Source organism: Oculina patagonica, chromosome 1 (genome assembly GCF_052425735.1).
Source record: "Oculina patagonica isolate OP01 chromosome 1, crgOcupat, whole genome shotgun sequence".
In the NCBI taxonomy this organism is placed as follows: domain Eukaryota; kingdom Metazoa; phylum Cnidaria; class Anthozoa; order Scleractinia; family Oculinidae; genus Oculina; species Oculina patagonica.
This window is the reverse complement of record NC_135758.1, coordinates 34278011-34304689: the sequence shown is the minus strand read 5'-3', so window position 1 is coordinate 34304689 and position 26679 is coordinate 34278011. Positions and strand designations below refer to the sequence as shown.

The window sequence follows — 26679 nt, the reverse complement described above, 5'->3', positions numbered from 1 at the left end:
CTGTCAACTTTCTCTGTATTTCTGACATCATATAATTGAACTTACTTTTCTAAACTAGATGGTCCAATCTGAGGTTTACCCAAGACTCCTACAAGGCATTCAAAAAGTCTGATTTGAGATTCAAGTTTTAGTAGAACAACCTTGTAGGGGGGCGTAATTGCAAATGGCCTTTGACTGGTACTTACAACTACAAGACTATCATGATCCGAAATTCGCATTAACCAAATATTTTTACTGTAAAAGCTCTATTTTATCCTATGCGTATGATTCTACAGTTCTCTTGTGAAGAGAGTTCAATCGATTTATGGAAAGTCACGTGTTCAACTCCAGCCAGAGCCTAAGAATTGCATGTTTTTGAGTATCAAAGTATATGCGACCTTAAACATTTAATTAAAAGAAGCCGTTTAAACATGCAGAGTTTCGAAAAATCATCGCGCTTACAAGCCAATCAAAGGAGAGATTTAGACCAAAAAACAATAGATTTCATAAGCAAGTTTTAAAACACGTATTAAATAAAGACAAAACATGCACTTGAAAGGGCTGTTTCTTATCGGTAATCAAACACTTCTCGAAGGAAATGAAAAACTGTACATGCAATCATTGCATACTCCCCTAAATCGCGCTATGGAGTGTTTACAATAATTGCAATACGTGGTCCGTGAACGCTATCAACAGAAATTACTGCCAAAGTTAAGAGATAACACTTTTACCGGACTCTGCTTACAAATTTATACCATATATCATTAATTATTGACCGCGCTTCTACCCTAAGTTAATTAAGCTTGTACGGTTTTGAGATAATGTTTTTTTTTTCTACACACTAATCGAGATAAGAGTTATAGACGTAAATTAAAAGAAAAAGAAAGAAAATAAGCGAAAATTGTTCGCTTATCTAAAATGTTCGTTTTCCTTACATTGATTAAAAAAAAGTTTTATTTGCCAGATCCTGCAAACCCACTTACAAACATTATTTGTTATTTCATAAAATCCTTGTTTATGTTTTTAAGACGATCTTCTATCCAGCTGGGATGGGCATTTTTTCCCTAAGGAAAAAATCGAAAGATATTATGTAGATGTTTTTGTTTACTGTTATATTTTTTCCTAACAGTTTGCGTTGACAATGGGCTCCTGACGGTCATTTGTTATATTTCGAATGCTGCTTTTTCTACGTATCGAGATGATAATTATTCCTATTCAAATAAAGCCAAAAGAGATTAATTTTCTAAGCTTTGCAATTGCATCCATGACCGAAGTCTAATTAAAAAATAACTTTAAAGTTGGTTGTCCTAGTTAATTGCTCACTGTAAACGACACGTTCATTGAATTTCAGAGCTTAAAGGTTGGAGGTGAAGGATAAACCTGAGCTAAGCAAGCATTCAAATTTAAAGAAAGTCGTTACAACTTCGCGAAACTCCGTCTGAAATCAGTAAACATTTGCTAGCAGATATGGAAAACGATACACAACACTGCTCGTTCATTATAGACAGTCCAACGAGGCGATTCTCGATGTATTCCACAAATGTGGCTGTACTGGTATTGAATTGTATATTTTGCCTAACAGCCACCGTACAGAACCTGCCTGTCATCGCAGCCATACTGAAGACAAGGTCTCTACACACTCCTTCAAATGTTCTTCTTTGCTCGTTGGCTATGACTGATCTTGCGACAGGCTGCGTGGTCCATCCCATATTTGTTGCTTTTAAAGTTGAACTTCTACACGATCATTTCTCGTGCACTTTGACACTCATGAAAGAAGGCATGGTCATATACACTGGTGTTCTTTCGATGTTGACTTTGCTTGCCATAAGTCTGGAACGTTTAATCGCTTTACGCGTGCATTTGAGATATCAAGAACTCGTGACGATCCCTCGCGTGCTGACAGTTGTCGTCATAACATGGCTGTCATGGGGTCTTGTCGTATGCGCTTGGCCATTAGGGCTTGGGATCTACGTTGTATCCCTCGTCAGTGTTGTAATAATAATGGTAGTCGCCGTGGCATTGGCTGTGATTTGTGCGATAATTTTTCGTATTTTACGCCGACATCAGATGGTGATTCGAGATCAAACTAAATTTCACGCCGAGGAAGCCAAGACTTTGTCGCGTAGCAGGAAATCGGCGGCTGCCATTTTGTACGTTGTTGTTTTATTTTTTATCTTCTACTCCCCGTGCGCTTATGCGACAATTGTTTTTAATGTCACAAAGGATTTCAACATCGGCCAAAACATTTTATGGGATATTACAGTAACTGTGGCTTTGATGAACGCAAGTGTCAACCCAATGCTGTATTACTGGAAAATGGGAAACATTCGCCGCGAAGTAAAACACGTTTTGTGTGCGAGCCAAGTTCAGTTACTTCACAGAGGAACTGAGTTTTCAACTTGTTAAATTGATGTGTATACTGGGACATCTTCACACACAAAGCAGGTCACATGGCACTCAGCTGTGACAGCAGTTCAAAATTCAGAATGAGAATAGAGTAGAATAGAACTTTAATAGAATACCCCCCACAGGGCCCTTCAGTAACTATTTACAATAAAACAGGTAACGATAATTTCATCAGATACATGAGAGGAGTAATCTTCTAATACTAACATATACCAGGTTGTGGGCAATTTTACTATGGAATGACCTTTCTTAGTTAAATTAAAGGGACTGTGTCCCGAATTTTAACCAAATCTAGGCATGGAAAATGACCATCAAATTCGATGAAATACAAAAATAACCTCTCAAAACAGTGAAGGAACGTTTCAATAACATAACAAATACAAAACAAGGTACGGATGGCCAAAAGTGACGGAGATGGAAACGGATTGCGATATGGGTTTTTGAAATATTGTTGGGCTGAACAGTTTTAAAAATTAATCTCGTTTGCTAGTAACTTTAAATCATAACTCCCTGGAGACACATTTGTTGGCAATAATGCTACGCTTTTGTCATTTAGATTCATAGAAGTAATTTCCTTGCAAACATTAAGTTTCATAGCGAGTGTTTGGCGAAGTGTAATAAAATAAACTTAACTCAGCCGTGACACAGTCCCTTTAAAAGTTAACTCATTGTTATCAAGTTTTGATGCGTTTGCATGCCGATTTTTACAGCTGTTACAAAATATATTAATAATATATATAACATATATATATAGTTTAATATCACAATGTGATAATTATAAGTAGAAGTACTAATACATTATATACATCACAGTTACAACAAAATGGCATTTTCCTTGCTGACATTAGGGCACAAATTGTTAATTGAAATACTGTAAATGATAAGATAAACACTATAATTTTCCCCCTTGTTTTCAGAACATGATCTCAAATGACCTGTTACTATCAACAGCGGTTCCATTTCCAAAAACAGCATCCGCTGAGTTCATAAGTTTTATACGTTTCGTAACTATAAGCTTTCCCCCCTGGGCAAGCTAAGTTGCTGGCGAAACATTATTAAAGTTTTTTGTTAACTCTTTTCGAAATTTCGGATGTCTAAATGCACACAGGAAAGGATTTAAGCACGAATTAAAGCTCAGAAATACAACCGGAAGCCAGGATAACATGATAAAATAAAGCTTAAGGCCTCGTAAGGAGTCAACTTTAAATGCCTCCATAAGTTGTTTGTACTTGTACACGAACAGCAATGTACATGTTATTGGTATGATGAAGAACACAAAGTTTGTACACACCATCAGTGAAATGTTCTTGGCCAAGGCGGCTTTTCGCTTCACTCCAGCGGTTGTTTCAGTTTTTTTGACATATAAAAAAATGTGAACGTATAAAGCAATGCTGATGAGGTAGAGCAAGACCAGGAAGGAGGCAACAGCGAGACCTGTGATTGACGTGTCTGTTAACTCAGGTCCGTTCACAAATGGCATCATGCACGTGAACTCTCCGTGATATCTCAAACCACCGACTTGGAAAACTGCCAGAAGCGAATAGCCAATCGAAACGCTCCAAATTCCCGCCAGGCACCAGAGCGCGACGGTCTTTCTCAACCTAGCTTCTGGGTTCATGCAGTAAACTATTGATAAATATCGCTCTAATGTTGCCAGGAATGAGCTTGACACAGAGGTTATTTGAGCTGTTGTGAAAATAGCGCCCATTATGGTGCAGTAATCATTAACAAATACGTCCATACCAGGATATTCGTTTTCATTCACGATGAATTCATATACATTGTATCTGGCGATCAGGACTGAGTAAACACCCATAATGACATCACAAATCCCGATGTTACCAATCAAAATAAACGACGTGCTCTTGCGTAGCGAACGGCCACCGAAGGAAATGAAAATGACAACAAGATTTAAAACCACTGCAATTGCACCCAAGATGTACTCAATGTAAAATAGCTTCCTGGGTAGCGAGTTGAGTGCTTTGTTGAACGGTGTACCAATTTCTGCAACGAAACAGTTTCCTTCACATAAGCATTGTGGAGAGAAACCTCGTTTTACGAACAATAGTGACCTTCCGTATTCGACCTCGTCGGCAAAAAGGTAGTATTCAGGTTGTACTATGCATGCCAGCTCACTGTCATTTAAGTTGATCAGTAGTTCTGTTTTTATCAGTGCACATTCACCGCAATCGGCATTCCACGTGACTCCCCTAATCTGCACAAGTGTGCGAACTTCAAAGAGATTGTCTCCAGGGAAGTGTAAATGGTTTCCTGTCAAGTCGACCGATTGCAGGGTGGGGAGGGTACTTGATATGTCTTCTCTCCATTCATGAAGGTCATTAAACGACAGGTCTCTACAAACAACGAAACGAAATGGTATCTTATTAGCAAATTGTTTTCTAGAACTAGCCTGATTTTAAAAGCTTGGTTTTCCATATGATCATAACAAAATACTCACAAGTGCAAAAGATGGGGCATGACTGGAAACGCTTGCCTTTCTATTATGCTTATGTTATTTCCCGAGAGCGACCTAAGAGTAAAAAGGCATAAAGTTAAATGTAGTTGCTTTCTTAATTCAAAGTGCGTAAATTTTTTTTAATAAGGATGAAATTTGTGGTTTGCAGGTAACCACCCCAATCTCCCCTGCTAAGGCCTTTATTTCCCTCATCATTCATTTCATGATGTTACCTATAAGAATTTACCAGTGAAATCCATAAAAAAGTCTCAATCGGGCCAGTAGCCCATACAACCGAGAATTCCTACTCCACCTTCGATGGTATGCTATTCCATGGCAACACTCCAACATTTTACACTTTACTGCTAACCATTTATACACCTGGATGAAGAGAGGGACCGCGAGAGTAAAGTATCTTGCATAAGAACCAATCCGGTGTCCAGCGGTGTCCACTGCGCCTAATAAGTAATATTGTAGTTTCTCTCTTTACATAAAAGTGAGTCTTAAGTCCAAACTCCATCCATGTTACTCATTGTACTATCTTTACATCTCCAAAAATCACAACTCTTATAGAGCTGACAAAAAATATTGGAGGATATTCATTGATAGAAACACCAAGAAATATTCATGTGGCCATGTCTAGTGCTAGTCAATCTCCTCCATCAGACATCAGCTCATATACATTTTCTACTTGAAAAGTGGGTCATTGTTCTTTTGTTCTTTCGTTTCAGCATTAACAAACCGGTTGCGTCAGACAGCAACTTTCCGCTGTCAACTTTAGAATACTTACAGAGCGATGATACTTTCACTTTTGTTCAGCACACAAGAAGGAACTTCAACCAATCCATTTCTTGACAAGTCCCTGAATTTGTACGAAAAAAATTAAAATTTTATTAAAGTTTTGATCACTTTAAATAAAAATAATAAAAAATAAATATATGTTAATAGTGGTCATGCACTTAGCTTCATATCTCATCGAGATAGCTAGTTTACAGGCATGCCACTGAAACAGAGGAAACAAATAATTTTAAATGAACGTAACAAGGTTAAAAATCCCAACTGGCAGGAGGAAAACCAGTTGGCTATATACAAAGCGTGGTCGAGGATTTGAACTCGGGACAATCGAGAAACAAATCCAGCTAGTGGCAAGGGCAGGTTTTGAACCGGGGACCTCCGGATTACTTTGATGAAGTTGCTTTTAATAATTAAAGATCTTGCGTATGTGCCATTTAATGTCGCCTACGTTTTTAATGATGTCAATGATATTTTGCTGGGCCTGGGAGAAAATGTATGCTAGTGTTCTAGACGACCACGCTCCAATGAAGTTAAGAAAGTACAGAAACGCCTCTGGACAATCGAAGTTTATCACTCCTGAGATACGAAAGACAATGCTGAAAAGGAACGCGTTAAAACGCAAATATTATAAGACGAGGTTAGGTGTGGACTGGGAGGCTTATAGATCTCACAGGAATCGTGTTGTCTCTATGAGTCTTAAATCCGTCAAAGAACATTTTGATCATCTCTGTAGTTCCCGTGCGGGTAAACCTAGAGAGTTCTGGAAATCTTTGCGGCCTCTTATGCATACTTGAAAGAGAAACAATCAGTTATTACAGATCAAAACCAGGTATCAGAGGTGCTGAATGAGTACTTTAAAAACATCACAAAAGGCCTTATTTCACACAAGCATTGTCCTTTCAGGGACCAGTCTCATGTATCCAGGATTCCATTGATGGATAGGGTGGCGTGACTTTAAGTTAACAAATCATCATATTAACGTTGTAAGGGTGGTGCTTGAAAACACACAGCCCAATAAAGCACAGGGATATGACTATATCCCACTGCGAGCTGTAAACGAGTCGTCCCAAGCGATTGCACAACCCCTTAGTGATTTAATTAACACGGTCACTACGAAAGCAGAGGTCCCGGATCTTTGGAAGCATGGTCAGATCACACCTCATCACAAAAAGGTAAGCGCTTTGTACAAACAAACTTTAGGCCGGTAACTGTATTGCCTGCTTTTGCCAAGATCTTTGAAAGAATCGCGCACATGCAAATGACTGAACATTTTCATAATTACATGGCTGTCTAACTGCGCTTCTAACTGGACAAGCATAAGGTTATAGGGGCGGTGGCCATGGATCTGAGCAAGGCTTTTGATTGCTTACCGCATGACCTTATTTTCGAAAAGCTGAAATTTACGGTTTAGATGACAAAGCGGTAGCACTGCTTTGCAGCCACTTGTCATCGCGTTATCAGCGAGTCAAACTCGAAAAACACGTTTTTAAGCTGGATGGGCGTGTCTGCCGGAGTACCTCAAGGTAGTATCCTAGGACCGATACTATTCATTATGAATGATCTAACGTACACCATTCAGGAGTGCAAGCTGGTAAACTACGCTGATGACACAAAGATCTTTTCATCACAACGAGACCCACAGGTTGTGGAGGTAGGAGTGAATAAGGACTTAGACAATACAACGAAATGACTCCGAAGAAATGACATGTTAGCAAACCCAGAAAAATACCAAGCACTGCAGCTGGACACGACGGATTATAATATGAATATCGAATGTTATGAACACACTATTCCTTTATCTAACGAAATTAAGCTCTTTGGTGTTACTATTGAGTAAATTCGTGAAAGTATATACTGTCGACAGTCCCTAACCGGACATCTCCTTCAATGCTTTCATATTAAGTAGTCCGGCAAACTGATGCAAAAGCGTTTCTCAGTGTTCGGTTTGGTTGAATCATATACGATAAAATCAGTTAATGATTCCTCTCGCATTCTGTCTACTTATAGTGCTATCAAATTAAAACTGCATTACAGATACGCGTTATGCATCACTGTGATATGGTATTCTGCGCGAATCTTAGTTAACAAGTCGAGGGTTAAATCAGTTTCGAGTTTAATTTCTCCTACACCTTGTTTCGAGATCCAGCCTTTATTGATACATGGAAACCTCTTGTAAGACGACCGTGGAACTTGTGCAAATTGTTGGTGGTCCGATAACCAGTGACGAAACAGAAATGATTCAAAAGACAATAAACAATACCCACTCCGAAACACAATTGCTTCCCTTGAAAGTTAGGGAGACAACATTTGATACATATCGAATAATAATACGTGGGTGTGCGGAGATATGACTCTATGATATGGCTCAACTCGATATATTTCGAGTGAGCGCAACGAACGAGTGAGATATTGAGTTGAAAGAGAAATTTCACATATCCAAGCAACCATGTCTGCTCTCGTGGACTGTCTCCTTGAAGTGGTAGGAGAGCTTGTGAGCTTCATTACCCCCCGATTCAATCATGCCGGGCGTCAAGGATAGAGCCGACAAAAGGACGTCCCTGCCCTTCCAGGTTGGGGGTTTGGCTTAGGGCCAATCACCCTACACAGTAGAAAAGAAGTTTGATTATGGAAACCATATCAGAATTTGCAAGATCCACCTACAGATGCAGGCAGGCAACATGCAGCACACCCAACGATGATTTCCCATCTTTGAATACCGAAACTGCAAGTATGACGGCTTATGGAGAAAGCCGAGAGGAGTCCAGAAGCCCGATCAAATTGTCAACTGCATCTCTGACATCACCAAAGACAACTCTTAGAGGTGGCTGCTGGAACATTAGAACGTTGTTCCAGGTGGGCAAAACAGCCAATGTAGTGAATGAGTTCAGGAAATATAGACTGGGCGTACTCGGACTGAGCGAAATGAGATGGACTGGGTTTGGGGAACTGAACACCAGTACGGGCGGGTATCTTGTACTCTGGATCAGAGGAAGAACACCAGAGAGGAGAGAGGAGTAGGTCTAGTCCTGAAGAAAGAAGCAAGAGCAGCACTGGTAAGATGGAACCCGGTTAGCCGTTACAGGATTTTGAGTGCTTGATTCAAATCACGATATGCACGGCTCACAGTAATACTGATCTAGCAACCAACTAATGCTGCAGAAACTTAAGAAGGAACGAAGGATGCATTCCACGAACAGCTGCGAAAAGAAGTGGAAAGAACAACCAGCCACGACGTGCCTATCATAATGGGAGACGCCAATGCCAAAGTAGGCGTTGATAACGAAGGATGGGAAAGAGAGATGGGAAGGCAAGGAATAGGAACAATGAATGAGAATGGTGAGAGGCTGGCAGAATTCCGCGCACTGAACAACAACAACAAAAACAACAACAACTTTCATTTGTACCCTTAAATTAAAATAAATTTACAAAACTAGGACGAATAAAATGAACGACCTTGTCATCGGTGGAACACTGTTTAAGCACAAGGGTATTCACAAGTCTACCAGGATTTCACCAAATGGCCGCGATCGTAACCAGATTGACTACATCATTGTCAATGGAAGGTATAGGAGGTCTCTACTCGACACCAGAGCGATGAGAGGGGCGGATGCCAGCAGAAACCATCACCTTGTACTGGCAAGAGTGAAGCTTAAATTGTGCAGAGCTAAGATGGAGAGAAGGAGAGGGAGGAAACTGTATGACACAGTGAAATTCAGATACCAGCAAGTCAAAGAGCAGTTCTGCATTGAAGTCAGAAACAGATTCGAAGCACTGGCCAGCAACGAGAATGACAGTAATGAGGATGATAGTATTTAGCATGGCTGGTTGCAGTTGAGAGAATGTATATAACGAGAGTGCACAGGCTGTCTTCGGAGGGAGGAGAAGGAGACTGGACGAGTGAAGGCAGATCAAAGAGCAACTACGGCGAGTCATATCTGAGCGACTGAAAGAGCAGAAGAGGGAAGAATACAGAAGAAAGGATAAGGAAGTGTGCACGGGCTGATAAGAGTAAACGTGCTGATTAGAGGAGAATGGTGGACAACATTGCAGAAGCAGCAGAAAATGCAGCTAGGGGCAACAACATCGGTGATCTCTACCGGCTGACCAAGCAGATTGTCCAGGTAAAGAGAAACACATGAAAGCCATCCGCGACAAGCATGGGGAGTTGCCAATGTACGAGGAGGAAATCCTTGAAAGATGAAAGGAGCATGTTGATGGAGTGCTTAACGTAGACTCTTCAGGTACTAATATGCCAAGCAACATCGACCCTGTTGCTGCACAGCAACTGCCAGAAATAACAACATCAGAAATATCGAAAGCTGAGATAAGAGGTGCCATATCACGACTAAAGAACAGGAAGAGCCCAGGAATGGACTCCATCAGTGCAGAAATGCTTAAGTGCACACAAGACACCGCAATCAAGAAGCTCCATAAGCTCTTCAACAAGATCATGGCGGAGCAGAAGGTCCCATCAGACTGGAGAAGATCGCTCATTGTGAAAATCTCGAAGAAAGGGAATCTGACCATATGTGACAACTACCGTGGTATATCTCTCCTATTTATGTCATGGAAATCTTCTGCAGAATCCTTATTGACAGAATTAAGAAGGGTGTGGACGAGAAGCTGCGTCAAGAACAGGCTGGATTCAGACAAGGAAGGGGAACAATAGAACAGATATTTACACTCGGAAACATCCTTGAGCAGTGTATGGAATGGCAGGCCCCAATTTACGTGAACTTTGTTAACTTCAGGAAAGCCTTTGATAGCGTCATCAGAGAGAAGTTATGGCCCATTATGCAGGAATGCGCATTCTTAGCATATACATCAACATCATTAGAGATCTGTATGATCATAGCTCAAGCTGCGTCCTTGAAGGCAAACAAACATCAGACTGGTTTGAGGTGAGAAGTGGTGTGAATCAGGGCCGTGACATGTCTGGCCTCATCTTCGTGATCGTGTTTGATTGGGTCATGAGAAATACGCTTGATAAAAGAAGAGGGCCGCGTTAGAATCTCACCACTGTTCTAGAAGATCTGGACTACGCAGATGATATAGCACTCTTAATAAGCAAACAAAGCAACATGCAGGAAAAAACATCCCGCCTCCACTATACGGCTTAGGTTGTTTGGCTTAGCATTAACCCCAGCAAAACCAAGTCCATGCGCCTGAATAGCAAGAAGAGCGATCCCATCAATGTCGAGGGCAACCAACTGGAAGACGTCGAAGTATTCCCATACCTTAATTGGTGCAATGCTAGACAAGTAGGTGGAACGGAGACAGACATCAGGCGACGACTGGCCCTTGCAAGAAATGCTTTCGCTAACTACAACCCCTATGGAAGTCATCAAAGTACAGCTCTAAGAACAAGCTGCGCATTTTTAACACCATTGTAGTGGCTGTCCTATTGTACAGGGCAGAGACGTGGAGAACTACCACCGCAGACATGGACAAACTGGATGCCTTTCACAGGAAATGCATGATAAAGATACTCAAAGTCTTCTGGCCAAATCAAATATTAAACGAGGAATTGTATCACCGGACCAACACACAGCCATTAACTGTTAAGATAAAGATACGAAGATGGAGATGGATCGGGCACGTCCTACGAAGAGGTGGCAATATTTTAAAAAAAATAAAAAAAAAAAAAAAAAATTTTTCCCACCCCCGCGATTCGCGCGCTTTAAAAAAAAAACCGCGACCGCGACCTAACGTTCTATCCCCAGTTTCTTATCGGTCGTCACGTCGCCGTCGTCAACGAAAACGTCTGTTGCTTAAGGTCCCTAATAACATCGCCAGAACAGCACTGGACTGGGCACCAGAAGGGAAATTAAAGAAGACGAGGCAGACCTCGAATGACCTGGAGGAGAAGCGTGGAGAGGAAGCGGGAAGAAATGGGTTGGACCTCATGGGCAGGTGCAACAACAGCTGCAAACGATCGAGAGGGGTGGAAAGTAATTTTGAATGGCCTCAAGCGTCGTCCGGGGCGCGAAGAGGATAAGTAAGTAAGTAATCAACCATATATTATTTGGTTTATTTTGTAAACATACTAATAACGAATTTTGTGACGATTCTCCGAAGATTTCTGATGATTCTTAGAATTTTGTCCGAAGTTACCAAAGATGACCGAAGATTAAGTGATTACCAAAGATGACTGAAATTAAAGTGTCAAACATGGTATCAAACATAATTACATGCAGTCATCGATATCGTCACAGTAAATTTACATAGTCAATGACGGTTTTTCTTAGGGCTGGAACTCCTTGTAATGCACTGCAGTTTAAAAAATAAAACAGTATTGTAAGCAATTGTTACCTCTGTAAATTTTCATATTGCATTTGGAGAAAGTTCAAACTTTTCATGCAACATTTTTCTTGTTTTCTGGAATTGTAATTCAGGTTGTAACTTGTTGTAATATAATTCAGTTATAATAATGATTCAGGTTGTAACGTATTGTAACGCTGAACTCGACTTCTTTGTTTGCATCAGAAAATGAGCATCAGTTCAAGTACAGTTAAAGCACTTTCGGCCTGATACTGGAACATGTCCAGTTCATTCTTGTTAGCGCTCCCTCCTCAATATTTGCAACAGGATTCGCCAATAGTACATTATATTATGCTCCATTAAATTACTTATGCGTTTGATCTAGCTCTCAAAGATGTTTGTCTAACTAAGGAACGTTCGACAGTATTTCGACCAAACAAACTGTGAACGATCAAACAAAGCTACATTTTGTTTTAAATTTACAATGTGTTCATTTTACTAACAATTAGTCGAAAAATAAATTGCCAGTGATAAATATAATTAAATCGAGGTTACTGAAAACGAACTAGACCGACTGGCTGTGAAAGAGTAACGACCTAAGTTCTCTACCATCTATACTTACAAAATCAACGTATCGTTGGGAAGCACAAAACTTTCACAGTTTCCCATCATTTGCAAGTCACATTTTGCCACGAAAGCCTCCTCTAGCAACGAAACGTTACAGTAAGGAGGGTAAGAATGCCAGGCGGTTAAATTTACTTCCCTCTCTCCATTCACCAAGTGCAAAAGGACGAAAATGAAGACGGAGGAATACACTCGATAAATCATCCTGCAACAGAAAAATAAAATTTGGAAAAACATACTGTCCCACCGCAACGTACAATATTGCAGTTTCAACAAACATTAAACTTTGTGGGCTGCCTTGCCGGGTTAAACCAAACTGTTCGTCTGATTACTGGAAGCAATATAAGTAAATTTGTCATCATGACCTACCTGTGCATACGTCCTTGAAACTCCGGAGGTCTTGGGATTTCCTTGGCGATTTCTAGTGGCAATGAAGGAAACTTCGGTTATGTAGAATTTCTGCTGGAACTGTCTGGTTGTTTCGTTCAGCTGGTAATCACAAACAGACAGGACCTTGCTTTGCCAACGTTACTTCAATCATGATCGATGACTGGCACTTAGAGAAGTGATGTTTTTAATTTATTGCCAAGCTGGTGAATAATTTTTTCACTCTTTCTTTCGCATATCAATGAAGAAAATTTTCAACTACCTTCTGTTTTAATCGACAAAGCATTAAAGGAAGTGGAACAAAAGCCTTATAAACGGGCGCTTAGCAGCTGCCTCTCTAGTCACAATGTTCAAGCGGAATAGTACGCGACAAACGTCTCTGAGGTAAGCAAACATTAAATTAATAAACTGACTAATTATAAACTGGCCATAAAAACGAACTAGATACTGAAATTCAGTATAAAAACTAGTATCAATAGAATAACAGGTACAAACGGAAATGGAAATTGTTAGTCCGTGTAGTGCAAGTAAATAAAATGAATAGAAACTTTATTTCAGTGTCAAACTGTTTAACTGTTATTATTAGTTGTGCAGTGTACAATTAATTCAAGACACTTGGAGTACAAAAAGAAATAACTTGAGGCGACTGCATGAAAATCAACTAGACCAGCTGAATTTAAATTGTTTCATAATATCAAACAATATCACTGAGACATACTTCACTATTTGTAACTTACTTATACAGCGTGTCGTCCAGGTGAGGATAATCCTGAAAAGAATTGATGTCGCGGAGTTTTCGAGAACCTAAGCGTCATCGTCACAGTTGAAATGCAAAATGGTTGACTTAACTGTAATTAAAAGGGCGCTGTAATACCGTTAAGTCTAATATTCGGGGCCTAGTATGGTAGGCTACCTCCCAACTGTGTTTGCTTTGTCAGTCCGAAAGTGACGACGCCCCAAAAGAAGGAAATCTCAGAATAAAAAGTAGCGAGAACATTTAACATCTGCTAGTAAAAGTACATAGTAAAATAAATAAATTGTCATATTATATAGAGAGGAAGCCACATTAGCTCTAGCTGGTTTTCATGCGGATCCTCTTCGAATAATCCAGTTCGAATAATAACTTTCGGAGCAAGGCGAGAACCAATATCAAACTCAACCCACGTATGGCACCGGGCCGGAATCGAACCCGGGACACATTGGTGGGAGGCGAGCGCTCTCAGCACTGCGTCATCCCTGGTCCTCCTAACTAGCTAGTAACCCTCCGAAAGTAACGACTGTCCAAAAATGATGACCTTTGGGGATTTTAAACACGATGATTATTCGACTCTGATGCTGATTTCTTTCAACAACTTCAATCGTTTACTTTTACTGTAAATTTTCCTGTTAGAAATGAAACTATGGTTAATCTGACAGGTTGGCGGAATAATGATGAGATGTTAGTCAGCTATGTCGCGAACGTAAGACAGTCAAAAAACAAAAATCCAGAGTCCCCGATAGGGTTAACCTTTGACATCCCGATATCTTTCGGACGCTCTTACCACTGAGCTACTGAGATCTTAAGGCGAACCGGCTAAGATATTTACAAGGTTCTAAAGGGAAAGAAATATACTCTCGTCCCTACAGCTCGCTTTTCTTTTGATCAGCACCAAGAACGCGGATGTTGGCCAGTTCCGATTTTTTAAACATGCACAGAGTGCTCGTTTTCTTCGATTGTCATCTAAAAGGGTGGTAAAGGGGGAGGGGGGGGGGGGGAGTATAGATCACGTTTCACGGAAAATAAAACGGCCCTTTGCTGCTGAAAAGCCCTTTTCAGGGAGCGCAATAAATGTATGTATCCAGGCATAACTAATCAATGATCAATGACATCAATTGGTAATCAATGAGTAATCGATGGGTAATCAGTTGATTAGTCATTGATTATTGGCGATGATCAATGAGTAATCGATGACTAATCGAAGCCCAAAAATTTTGTGGCCTATCGATTACTCATCGATGACATCGATTACTCATTGATGCGATTGATTACCTATTGATGTTATTGATAACTCATCGATGACCCATCGATTACTCATCGACTATTATACTCCGCGCAAAAGACAAATTTCTTGCTTTTTTGTACCATTTGTTTCGTTTATGATTTTTTTTATCTCAGTTAGACGTACTTTTGTTTATAACTGGCGTTCTTGTTGACGAAATTACCCCTTCATAAAAAGTCCAATTATCTTTCGACATGTCGAGACGTGAAGTGCTAATCACAAAAACAAATGATTTGTGCCATTTTTCACTTTACCCAACTCTTTATTCAGTAGCAAAACAACTGAACAGGAACCAACCAGTCTGAAAAAGGAAACTAATTAACAAGTACGCTACGAATCGACTACGCGGTTTTAAGATCTCTTTCGGTTGATCTTTGTCAGCAAAGTAAAACTGCTTTGGCTTAGGGAAACAGCCAGTGTATGCAGTTACATTACGCACCTGAATGAGGTGATATCGATGAGTAATAATGAAATGAATGACTAATCAATGCAATCAATGACTAATCGATGAAATCGATGACTAATCGATAACCAAAAATTTTGTGGCCTATCGATTAGTCATCGATTACTCATTGATCATCGGCAATAATCAATGACTAATCAACTGATTACCCATCGATTACCTATTGATTACTCATTGATTTCATTGATGTCATTGATGTCATCGATTAGTTATGCCTGGATGTATGTAATTCACGAAGAATATGATATTTGCACTTCACGCTTCCCGAAAAATAAAAGATAACGTTTTGGAAAATGACGGTTCACGGTACTATAGAAATCACGATTCACCAGGGAAAAAAATAGCCATTTCACATTTCATGGGAAATAAAAAGGGCCGATCACGGGTCACGAAAAAAACCATTACCACCCTCATCTAATCAGATTTAAGCAGAAATTCTATAGACTTTTAAATGAAACTGACAAAGAGCCCGCGTTTGAGAATTAAAGTGACGGTAAACAGGTAAAGTAAAGTTAGGCGAAATAAAACCTTGCAAATGTTTTTGGTGACATTTTATTTGCCGATGCGATGGACTAGCATCCCATTCAGGGGGGAGTAGAAATATTCCTAGCCGCTAAATGCTACAGAATCCGGGACAAGCTCCAGCAAGTATGGGCCACTTGGCTCTAGGCTTCCCTTCCCTATTTGCCGGTGATTAGTATGTTTTTATATTTGGCAATATATATATATATATAATATATATATATATATATATATATATATATATATATATATATATATATATATATATATATATATATATACGGTCATGTTTTAGCATGAGAATCAAGAGTTTTCCTAACAGGAGTCATACCCAGGACCTTCTACACACTGCTCGGACGCTCTACCTCTGAGCCTCAGTGCTGCCTCGAGGTTATGGGTTTAACTCCTATATATTGAAAGACTGGCATTAAAATTTTCGCTTTTGCAATATTTTGTAAACAAGAATGCCATTCTTCACTAGTGAAAACCACGAATAAACAATGAAAGAAAGCCATTTGCGGCGAGCAAGCTATCTCGGTAGGGGTATTTTCTACAGTTACGGTGTACCAAGCGACTCTTGACTAAGTCTGTTTCACTTCCCATTCCCTAAAGGGAAGCAGAGTTTCAATATCTCCCTGCATTCCTCTGAAATGTTGACCGGAAAACACGACTGGCATTAATATTTTGTGCATGTCTTATTAGTGTCAATTTATAACAACCTAACTTTTCCCTAATACCAAAGGCACTCTACTGAAGAGGATAACACTTTGCACAACGGTACTTTCCCCAAAGAGCCTAAAGGTTGTGGGTGCCAGATTGGGTTAGTTAAAGTTTAATTTATTAGTTGTCTCCATTAATATGGCTTTGTTTTCAAATGTACAGATAAGAATATGATAATAATCAATAATCAATCTACTATAAAATGCTATGAACTTAAAAAAAAACTGGATACATCATATGGCCCCTAATTCAAAAAGGCTTCTAAAAATTGCTTTATTTCAGTCATAAAACGAGAAAGACTATTTATTCTAGCTAGAGGTTCTAAGAGGTCATTTTAAACACGGACTGTTCGAGATATAAATGTCCGCTGACCGGCAGCAGATATAAAAGGAGGGTTCAACAGTGCTTTCTTCTCAAACTAAGAATATTTACTACTAAAAGTCACCACAAAGTGGAATTAGGGTGCAGGTACGGTAAAGATAAGATAAGCAATGTCATAGTCGAATATTCTTGTCAGAATAAGGTCTCCAGTGACCTGTAGCTCTCATTAGCGATGCCATTTCCATCCATAGCATCTGTTGAAGTAAATTCTACACTTTTCGTAGCGGTAATCTTCCAGGCATGGGGAAGTTGTTCCCTAGATCGCTGCAAACAAGTGCACTGACACTTGCTTGAATACGCGCTCAGCTCTTTTCGAAATTTCGGATGTCTAAATGCGCACAAGAAAGGATTTAAGCACGAATTAAAGCTCAGAAACACAACCGGAAGCCAGGATAACATGATGAAATAAACCTTAAGGCCTCGTAAGGAATCAACTTTAAACGCCTCCATAAGTTGGTCATACTTGTACACGAACAGCAATGTGCATACCATTGGAATGATGAAGAACACAAAGTTTGTACACACCATCAGTGAAATGCTTTTGGCCAGGGCGGCTTTTCGCTTCACTCCAGCACTTATTCCAGTTTTCCTGACATGGAAGAAAATGTGAACGTACAAAGCGATACTGATGAGGTAGAGCAAGACCAGGAAAGAGGCAACAGCGAGACCTGTGATTGACGTGTCTGTTAACTCAGGTCCGTTCACAAATGGCATCATGCACGTGAACTCTCCGTGATATCTCAAACCACCGACTTGGAAAACTGCCAGAAGCGAATAGCCAATCGAAACGCTCCATATTGCTGCCAGGCACCATAGCGCGACGGTCTTTCTTAACCTAGCTTCTGGGTTCATGCAATAAACTATTGATAAATACCGATCTAATGTTGCCAGGAATGAGCTTGATACCGAGGTTATTTGAGCTGTTGTGAAAATGGCCCCCATTATGGTGCAGTAATCGTTAACAAACACGTCCATACCGGGATATTCGTTTTCATTCACGATGAATTCATATACGGTGTATCTGGCGATCAAGACTGAGTAAACACCCATAATGACGTCACAGACTCCGATGTTGCCAATCAAAATAAACGACGTGCTCTTGCGCAGCGAACGGCAACCGAACGAAACAAAAATGACAACAAGATTTAAAACCACTGCAATTGCACCAAAGATATACTCAACGTAAAATAATTTTCTGGGTAGCGAGTTGAGTGCCACGTTGAAGGGTGTACCAATCTCTGCAACGAAACAGTTTCCTTCACATAAGCATTGTGGAGAGAACCCTCGTTTTACAAAGGAAAGTGACCTTCCATATTTGATCTCGTCCGCAAAAACGTACTCTTCAGGGTCCACTATGCAGGCCTGCTCACTGTCATTTAGGTTGATAAGTAGTTCGGTTTTTACCAGTTGACATTCACTGCAATCAGCATTCCACGTGACCCCGTTAATCTCCACCAGGGTGGAAAGACTTACGAGATTGTCTCCAGGGAAGTAAAAGTGGTTTCCTGTCAAGTCTATTGACTGCAGGATGGGAAGGGTAGTTGAAATGTCTCCTTTCCATTTATAAAGTTCATTGAAAGACATGTCTCTGCAAATAACAAAAGGTAATGTTATCTAACTAGCATCCTGAGTTCAAAAGATTAAAGTCTGAAGACGGTTTCTGAGAGTTTGGTCTCTCAAACAGCGGAAACAACAACAACGACATCAACAACAATATCAAATACTTACAAGTGCACAAGATGACGCATGACTGGAAACGACTGTTCCGCTATAACGTTTATGTTGTTTTCTGAGAGTGACCTAAGAATGAAAAGGCATTGTATATTTTCTGAACATTTCAAAATATTTTAGAATATGTAAAATTTTCCTCACAAAACGACCTTCAGATTTACTCGAGCGCTCATGTACGAATCACTCTCCAATAAAAACTTATTATCAGTTATTATTAATGTATTTACTATTTCGTTTCCCGTTGGGTAGGTGGCAGCATTCAGCACTCTGGACAGCAAAGGTATAATCTGCTAGCAGATCATTTAGATGAGTGATCTGTCGTTTTGTTTTCTTTCAACGGCTTTCAGGATACTTACAAAGCGATGATACTTGAGCTTTTGTTCAGCACACACGATGGAACTTCAACCAAACCATTTCTGGACAAATCCCTGTAATTGTACAATAAGATAACGAATGCATATCAGTAAAACTAGAAGCATTTTAATCTCTTCCTTTTAGTGAATTTAAGAATATAAATTCGGCGGATATCCGTTATTTGAAGCTTTTACCCGCAATTCAGCGTTAGGGACTGCTTTTACTTATAAATTTTCGCTAGGCATTGGATGGAAACTTCCCCAGGGCAGACTAAAAAAGCCACCAGAGCGTTTCTGGACCCCGGAAAAAATGCAGAAGGGCCCCACTGTTTGAAACATCCAAAAATTAATCCTGAAATCAGCCAAAATGACCATAGAAGTAACTTTGAAATTTCCCACCTCAGTCGGGGCAATTATGGGAAACATGATTCTTCATTTTCACTCACAGGAAACATTTTTGGATCTACGTGATTTAAATTTCACCAAAGACAGGTGAGTTTCAACAGTTGTATTACAGGCCTAGGGGGTGTACCTTTGTATGTTGCAGGTCAAATTGTTTTTCAGGTTAATTTGTTTACGATTTGTGTTAATATGTTTCAACCTGTTGATAAGAATTTTATCACTAAAAAAAATGAAATTTATTTTTTTAGCAATCCTGAAAAACATACACATGTAGTCCAAAACAGACCCAGACGCGTTTCTCAGTATTCTCTTTGGTTGATGCACTCTAAAATTAGTTAGCAGATGTGTATTTAATATGCATCACTCTGACATAGTATATTCTGAACTTTAATTGTACAATGGTACAGCATTAAAGAAAGTTGACAAAATTTATTTTCAAACAACAATATGTTACAATTACTAACAATACGTCAGAAAAAAAAATTATTGGTAATATCTCAGTGAAAAATGAGTTTAGCGGATCTAAAAATGGAACAACTGGTTTTGAAAGAAAACCAGACAAACCATTCCAGACTACTCACAAAATCAATGTATCATTCGGAAGGACAAAGCTTTCACAGTCATCTATCACTTGTAAGTCACATTTTGCCATGACAGCGTCATCCAACAAGGTACAGTTACAGTGCAGAGAGCATGGATGCCAGGATGTTTCATTAACTGACCACTCTCCATTCACTAAACGTGAAAGGACAAAAACCAAGACAGCGAGAAACGATCGATGAATCATCCTGCAATAGAAAAAGTAATTAAGATGTGGAATACACAGCTGTTATGTCCCAACACAAAATGAAGCAATATTACAATTTCTTGTATCAACAAATAAATTCTGTGGGCTGACTTTGTTGGTTTTTTTTGAAGTGTTTTATCTGAGAAGTAATAAGTGTGTGTCACGGAACCATTGAATTTCTTAATTATTTTTAATTTGCAAAGTCTGGCAATGAAGAAAATTTCGGTTTTGCAAAATTTCTAATTATTATTTTTTGATTATTTTGTTCAGCTGGCAATCGTAAACAGTTACAAACTTTCTTTGTCAACGTTACTCAATCATACAAAAGGAGTGTAAACAATAGATAAATTATAAGCTTTAATGGCGATTCGCAATTACTGGGAGACTTTGTAATTTACATTGTGGTCCATGAATATCAATAAATTGAGGTAAGAGAATATTGACATGATATAGTAAAAAATAGCATACAAACATATATCCGCTCAGCTTAGCACAAATTTTGAATAAAATAGTCTTAAATTGGTAGGTTTAGTCGGTCAGTAACTGATTAAGGGACAGTCTCTGTAGGAACGTTCTCGCCGTATGTCAATTTTGATTTGTTTTGATTTATAGGTTCATAAAGGTCCATAAACAATACCTTTATTTATCCTGGTAAAGATCGGTCAGTCGAAATTTTATTATAAGCAACCGCTAGATCGTTTTCTGTAAACATGCAAAAGTACCCTGTCTTCGCTGGCCTCTATTTCTCAAGTCCAGATCGGGCCATTCTAAATTCCAACTGAATCCTGCTAAGCTGATGGTAGGAAGCATGGAAATATATAAAAAGACCTTGGTGGTTTTTCAGCGGCATTTTCGTCAACTTCTACAATTTTTCGTTCTGGCAACGCTTAAAATTAGGCCTCCTGCAGCATCAACTGTTAAGAGCACTGAAATATTATATATAATATAATATTTTAATCTATTTCCAAAAACTTACACCCATTTCATCTACTTTTAACCTATGTCACTGGGCAAATTTAAGGGAAAACTTTTTTTTCGAAATGCGATGCACCAATTTTACAGAGGCTGCCTCTTAAAAATTATTTAAAGCCCGCAAATACAGTGAACTGTAGCAGCCCATCTGCATTTGAAATTTTACGATAATGTTAAAACACCTAATTATATAATTTTCAAAGTATGTACATTATCGATACAACGTCCTTCTTTGTGCTACAATATTTAAATAAAAAAAACTGTTTAAGTTTCTGCCCAAGCACCTGTTTTTGACGTATGCTATACTGATGGAACCGCCGATTTAGAAAAATACAAGTCAAATTTCGTGGAGATGTCCATGATGAAAGTATAAACCTATTGTTATGCCAAACTATTTCGTTTCCAAGTCAACAATAGCACGCTTTGAAAAATGTTTTTCGCCTGTTGCTGAATCTAAGAAAAAGGAAATTAGTCTGTCCAAATGTCACCTTCAAGTGATTAAAAATTCATTTTACATGTTGTTTACTGCAACATCCTGTTAGCTTCAGTGAGAACAGCTTACCTCGGATTGAGTCATAAGCTTGTTTTGTAACTCCAGCTTATTCCAACTCTTCAGTGCAATGAATATTTTAAGTATCAGGCACTCTAAACGTTAACCACCCAGCGTGACGCCTTCAGTTTTGCCAATAAGCTCGAGCATGGTAAGGGACAATATTCACTGTTACCATTCAAGCTTAGCGTGCGTCGTGTTTTGTCCCGCTGAGTATTTTGTCTTAACTAGTCAGAAGGAAAGATTGGTAATTATTTGTAATTCTTTATTTTGTGTCCCCAAATTAGAATGGAATTCTTCCAAGCTTTGTGGTATTGACAAGTTCTATCTAATATGGGAAAAACCCGCTTATTTCGATGAGGTATTTCAAGAGAAAGCTGGCAGAGCACCTGCTAAAGCGGCCTTCACACGTCAAACTAAAGTTGGCAAACTCGTGTTGGCAAACTCAAGTTGGTGTGTGTGAACGACACAACAACAGTTGGCAAACAAGTTGGCAAACTGTTGGTGAGAATAGAGACAGGTTCTGTTTTGTCGCCAGCAGTTGGCCAACTTGTTTGCCGCTGCTGCGTCGTTCACACACACCAACTCGAGTTTGCCAAGGCCGCTTTATAGGGACCTAACTGAAAGATACCGTCTTAGATATAAACGCAATAAAGTAACTTCAATACAGTGAAAGATAACCTATCAATACTAGTCTAGAACTGCAATGGGAAGAAGCCGGTTAATAGAATACAGCGCTTTTACTCACTTGAAACTGACTTTTGTCAAGAAAACTCAATTTATTGTTTAAATTGAAATCCTTCGTCAATCTCCTTGCCAAAATACTTATTCCAAAAACATGAACTATTCAGATTGGTAGCAACTCAATTAGTGGATTTTAATGAATGTGAAATTTCTGCAGCCATTACCAAGTGTATTGTAACCACTTTTATACTTATCTATTCACCTACATGTGTGAGAAAATATTCTGACATTCCTTTTTGTATTCATGGACTGAAATTAGGCTTAACATCATGCTGAGAAAAAAATTAAAATTTATCATTTCATAATTTCTTTTCGCTGCGTAATCAATTCCACTAAAACGAGTCAGGATAAGTATTGACGAAAGCATATGATCTCAGTATCGTTAGTTCTATCGTTAATTAAACTGCCTTTAGTCATTGCGTGTAACCGTTTTTCTTTAGTCAAATTTCGACACATCGTCGCTATCAAGATTGAGAATAGAAATAATTATGAAATCGAGACTGAAGGCTAGAAGAAACGTTAATCATATTTATTAAATGTCTTTTTTTCTTATAAGGGAAACGTTTTATGCACTAAAGGATGTTATCAATGCAAACTAGAAAAGCCTTTTAAACTCAGTTGAATAGCCTTGTAGTGCACAAGTTTTATTCTGTCGTGAGCGAAAGTTGTCGTTAGAGTAAGTGGCCCCATGCTAGTTGTGTCAATTATGCAAATTGGACTCAAACTGTAACAGGCAAGATAGAAACTGAAATTATTAACCACAAATTATTATTTTATTGATGCAAATCATAGGCGGCAAAGCAGGGTTGGGGGGGGGGGGGCAGGGGGGCTGTAGCTCCCCCCCCCAAAAAACTTTGGTGCCAAAAAAATATCGCCAGTGCAGCGTAAATTGGTTTGTCATGATATTCCGTTTCGTGAGTGAGTTCAAACATCTTCGAAACTTCCTTGGAAGTCTTCGGAACACTTCTTTTATCTTCGGAAAAGTTCGTATGGCCTTCGAACAACAATCGGAGAATCTTCAAAAATTTTCAGTAAAAAAATAAAAAGTTGCTCCAAATATGAAAACCTGCCGTGTATTTCTGGGAAAGTCTTAGCCGCCCCCCACGTTCCAAAACGCTCCGCCGCCTCTGCAGATTTAGAGATAAAATTAACAATAAATTTGCGAATTATTAGGGTAACATAGCGAAAATGCTGGGGTGTTGTTCCACTCTTGCTTTATGTCACGAAATAACTGTAATCTTATGCGTGCACGTGTGCATCAGTCAAGCTATTTCCAAATTGTTTGTTTCAATTTTACAAATGAATTTCTACGTTGAAGTGATTTCTTTTGTGTATGTGAGGAGAGAAGAATTTCGATTGAAATCTCAGGCAAGGACTTGAATGGGAAAATTGTTACGTGGCGATGACAAAGCTTAAAAATAGTAAATATTAGGTTTAAATAAAATTATTGAACAATTTTACACCCTATTAGAAACCAAATTTGCCACAAGTTGTTTCTACGTTTACGGGCTAAAAACGAAAATAGTGAAAAAAATTATGCTTTTACATTGTTATTCGGCGAGCTTTTTAAATATTTATGACTTAAAGTTAGCCGTTACATGTATAATAAAAAAGCTCTTGTTTATAATAATAATAAATTATATAGACGCCGTTTTCAATTCAGTAAACACAGGATATACATTTGTTTGACTTTCAAATAAACACCACCTCCCAATTCGGTCAATTCATATGTAAATACATATTTGACAGGTAACACGTCCAGTAGAAATAATTTACTTTTATTTTATTAACTTATAGCAACAGTTACGCAAATAATTTTACTCATGTCCGTCCCTTTATACCATTCAAAATTAAAAATAAACGTTGTCAGTTAGTGGGTGGGATTCTGTCACCAGGTATTTATTTAATACTCTAATGATAGCAGTGAGGAAAATCGACCCTCGATTTAGAAATTTAAAAAAAGGTTTATGGTTTCTGACTTATTTGCAAAAAGCCATTTCTGAATCCCCGTTTTGCAAACTGAATTTTTTTCAAGGGAATTTAGGAGAAACATAAGTTTCAAGCAACCTAGAACTTGTCAATTAGGAGTTTGCCCATAAAATTAATTTATGTCCTTATATTACTATTGTTAGTTATTCTCGCCTCAAATAAATTATTGTCATTCGTCGAGTTCTGCTTTGCAGAATCGATGTTAACCGGGATTCTAGCTAATGACTGTGATTCTTATCATTTCATGAATAGAATAATTCAACAATTGACAGCAGCGTTCTTTAAAGATATATCACTCAATGTTAGATTTAACGCCTTGATAAAAATTATCATGCATGAAAACAAAATTGCAACATCATGGGGAAAACGTCGGATCTTATCCAATCAACAATTCAAACCTCACACAAGAAAAGACATGTTTTGCTTTGCTCACAACAATTTTATATACTTATGTACAGAAATGGTAGAAAAACGCTGACATGAAATGTAAGGAAAAATATTGTGTATGCCAAATTATATTATATCCTCGCTCGGGTTGTTCTCTTGGTTGACACTCTTTTATGTTTTGTTTCTTTAGATTCCTGACATATTGTCATTTTCACTTATTCTATTTTTGCATTTCAACAAATCGTTTTTTTCGGACCGCCGTACAGGCAAAGGAAAGTTGTGATAATATAATGGCATTTGAAATTCTAAGTAAGCAAAACGGCAAAGTGCACATAGAACTTTCAGTACTTTCCAGTATAGAGGTCGTTAAGAATAGAAATTAAATAATCTGGCAGACTTAGTACTAAAGCTCTTACCTTTGAAACGTCGCCTTCAAATTTCAAGTTTTGTCTTGTTGGTCAAGCTACCTTCTAGATATACCTCGAAGTGAGAAAAACCAACTTTTAACTTTCTTGAAGAGAGATGTTGAAACGTGCTTATTTGTAGGCCGGTCGAGGTACAGTAAACAAAATTAAAAATGTTTCACAAGTTAAATTTGAAATGATACTTCCTTCGGTGTTAATGTTTCTATCGATCTTAAGTTCATTTGCAGCTGAATAAGTTATGATTATGCCGTCAGCCGATTGGCTGTTAAACTATTCATTTACTTGTTTTATTTGCTAAAAGTAAGTAAATATTCATTATGCATATAGCCAACGGCTTTAGGAGGGCTTTTAACACCTCAAATTGTCAAAAAGAGCTATTTTTACATAAAAATATTTATTCAAGTTTGCACTGTGCTTTCTATTTCTGCCAGGAATCAGTAAAAAAAGTTTTTTTTTTTTTAATAATCTGAGTGTAGTTACAATATGAAACCATGACCAACCTAAAGTATAAAAAAATTCATTTATATTCTGATCGGTATCTGTTTAATGCACCTAACACCTAACATATATGAGAAGTTAAAATTACACCTGCTCTCAAGCTTTGTTGCAATAGTCTAAGTGGCGTTCAGGCTCCTACTACAGCCCAGTTTATTGGGTCAGGTTAGTAGCTTGAATATCTACACAACAGGTAAATAGTAATACTACGAAATGCTATGCAGTCATGTAATGCCACAACCTTCTTTCAATAATCATGAATAATAAAAAAAAACCACTCATACAAAAATCGTTGGTCAGCTTCCTGTCCCCCAATGGGATATTTTTAATTTTCTTAGTTGAAGTTCACTTTCAAGAGGAATCGGAAACCTGTTAATTAAAAATTTTACAATTCAAGAAAAAGTCTAAACGTGCATAAACATTTGCGTTAAAATTAAATAGGACTCTCCGCTAGAAGGATCGTCTTCCAGCTTGAGTTTGGTCTTTGATCTTTTTCCAAAAAGGGTGATTTCTGGGAAGTTCAAATCGAGAGCGCAAGGCCATTTCTCCCGGCTGATAACATACCCTTACTTTAAGCCCAAGATGCACGGTCATTCAATATGTGTTAATAAACCGTCGTAAAACGTTGATAAACACTGAAATTTTGCGACTGTCGAATAGAAAACACTGAACCATGAGTATCATTTGAGAACCATGAAGCTAAAACCAAAACCATTTCTAGAGGGGAAGAATATGTTCTAAACCATCACCGTCGGCTTTTTTGCATTGTAGCTCGCAAATGGGAAAGACAATTGGACAGTCGAGGCAGAGAA

At 38.6% G+C, this 26679-nt stretch overlaps 3 protein-coding genes across 6 annotated transcripts in view; 1 reads left to right on the top strand and 2 right to left on the bottom strand.

Annotated features, from left to right (window-relative positions):
• Positions 1–1203: 1203 nt before the first annotated feature.
• LOC144665782 (melanocyte-stimulating hormone receptor-like) lies at positions 1204–2385 on the top strand. The gene has a single exon (XM_078527077.1). It carries the CDS (start codon positions 1447–1449, stop codon positions 2383–2385), a length of 939 nt encoding a protein of 312 aa, XP_078383203.1. The 5' UTR covers positions 1204–1446.
• A 759-nt stretch (positions 2386–3144) lies between these two features.
• Positions 3145–12760, bottom strand: LOC144665955 (follicle-stimulating hormone receptor-like). Its single transcript, XM_078527285.1, has 4 exons — positions 12519–12760; positions 5631–5702; positions 4844–4915; positions 3145–4739 (listed from the first exon to the last, which is right to left on the bottom strand). Exons 1-4 carry the CDS (start codon positions 12755–12757, stop codon positions 3419–3421), a joined length of 1704 nt encoding a protein of 567 aa, XP_078383411.1. The 5' UTR covers positions 12758–12760; the 3' UTR covers positions 3145–3418.
• A 3857-nt stretch (positions 12761–16617) lies between these two features.
• LOC144665574 (lutropin-choriogonadotropic hormone receptor-like) overlaps positions 16618–26679 on the bottom strand; it is a 13873-nt gene continuing 3811 nt past the window's right edge. Inside the window, exons 2-6 of one of the 4 annotated variants that reach the window (XM_078526839.1) lie at positions 21840–22054; positions 20100–20306; positions 19120–19191; positions 18761–18832; positions 16618–18620 (exon numbers count right to left, since the gene is read on the bottom strand). In XM_078526839.1, coding sequence (XP_078382965.1) covers positions 17165–18620; positions 18761–18832; positions 19120–19191; positions 20100–20305 — 1806 coding nt within the window. In that variant the 5' untranslated portion in view covers position 20306; positions 21840–22054 and the 3' untranslated portion in view covers positions 16618–17164. Of the gene's footprint in view, positions 18621–18760; positions 18833–18990; positions 19192–20099; positions 20307–21839; positions 22332–25363; positions 25376–26679 lie in introns of those variants that run through there. The other 3 variants (XM_078526845.1, XM_078526831.1, XM_078526853.1) reach the window with 3 other exon arrangements.

Excerpts from the sequence above, each read along its gene's own strand:
- LOC144665782 (XM_078527077.1), top strand. The coding sequence starts at position 1,447 with ATGGAAAACGATACACAACACTGCTCGTTCATTATAGACAGTCCAACG.
- LOC144665955 (XM_078527285.1), bottom strand. The coding sequence starts at position 12,757 with ATGTTTTTCCAAATTTTATTTTTCTGTTGCAGGATGATTTATCGAGTG. Across the intron at positions 4,916-5,630 it reads AGTGAAAGTATCATCGCTCT|GTCGCTCTCGGGAAATAACA; the intron begins GTAAGTATTCTA and ends TTTTACTCTTAG. Across the intron at positions 4,740-4,843 it reads ATGCCCCATCTTTTGCACTT|AGACCTGTCGTTTAATGACC; the intron begins GTGAGTATTTTG and ends CGTTGTTTGTAG.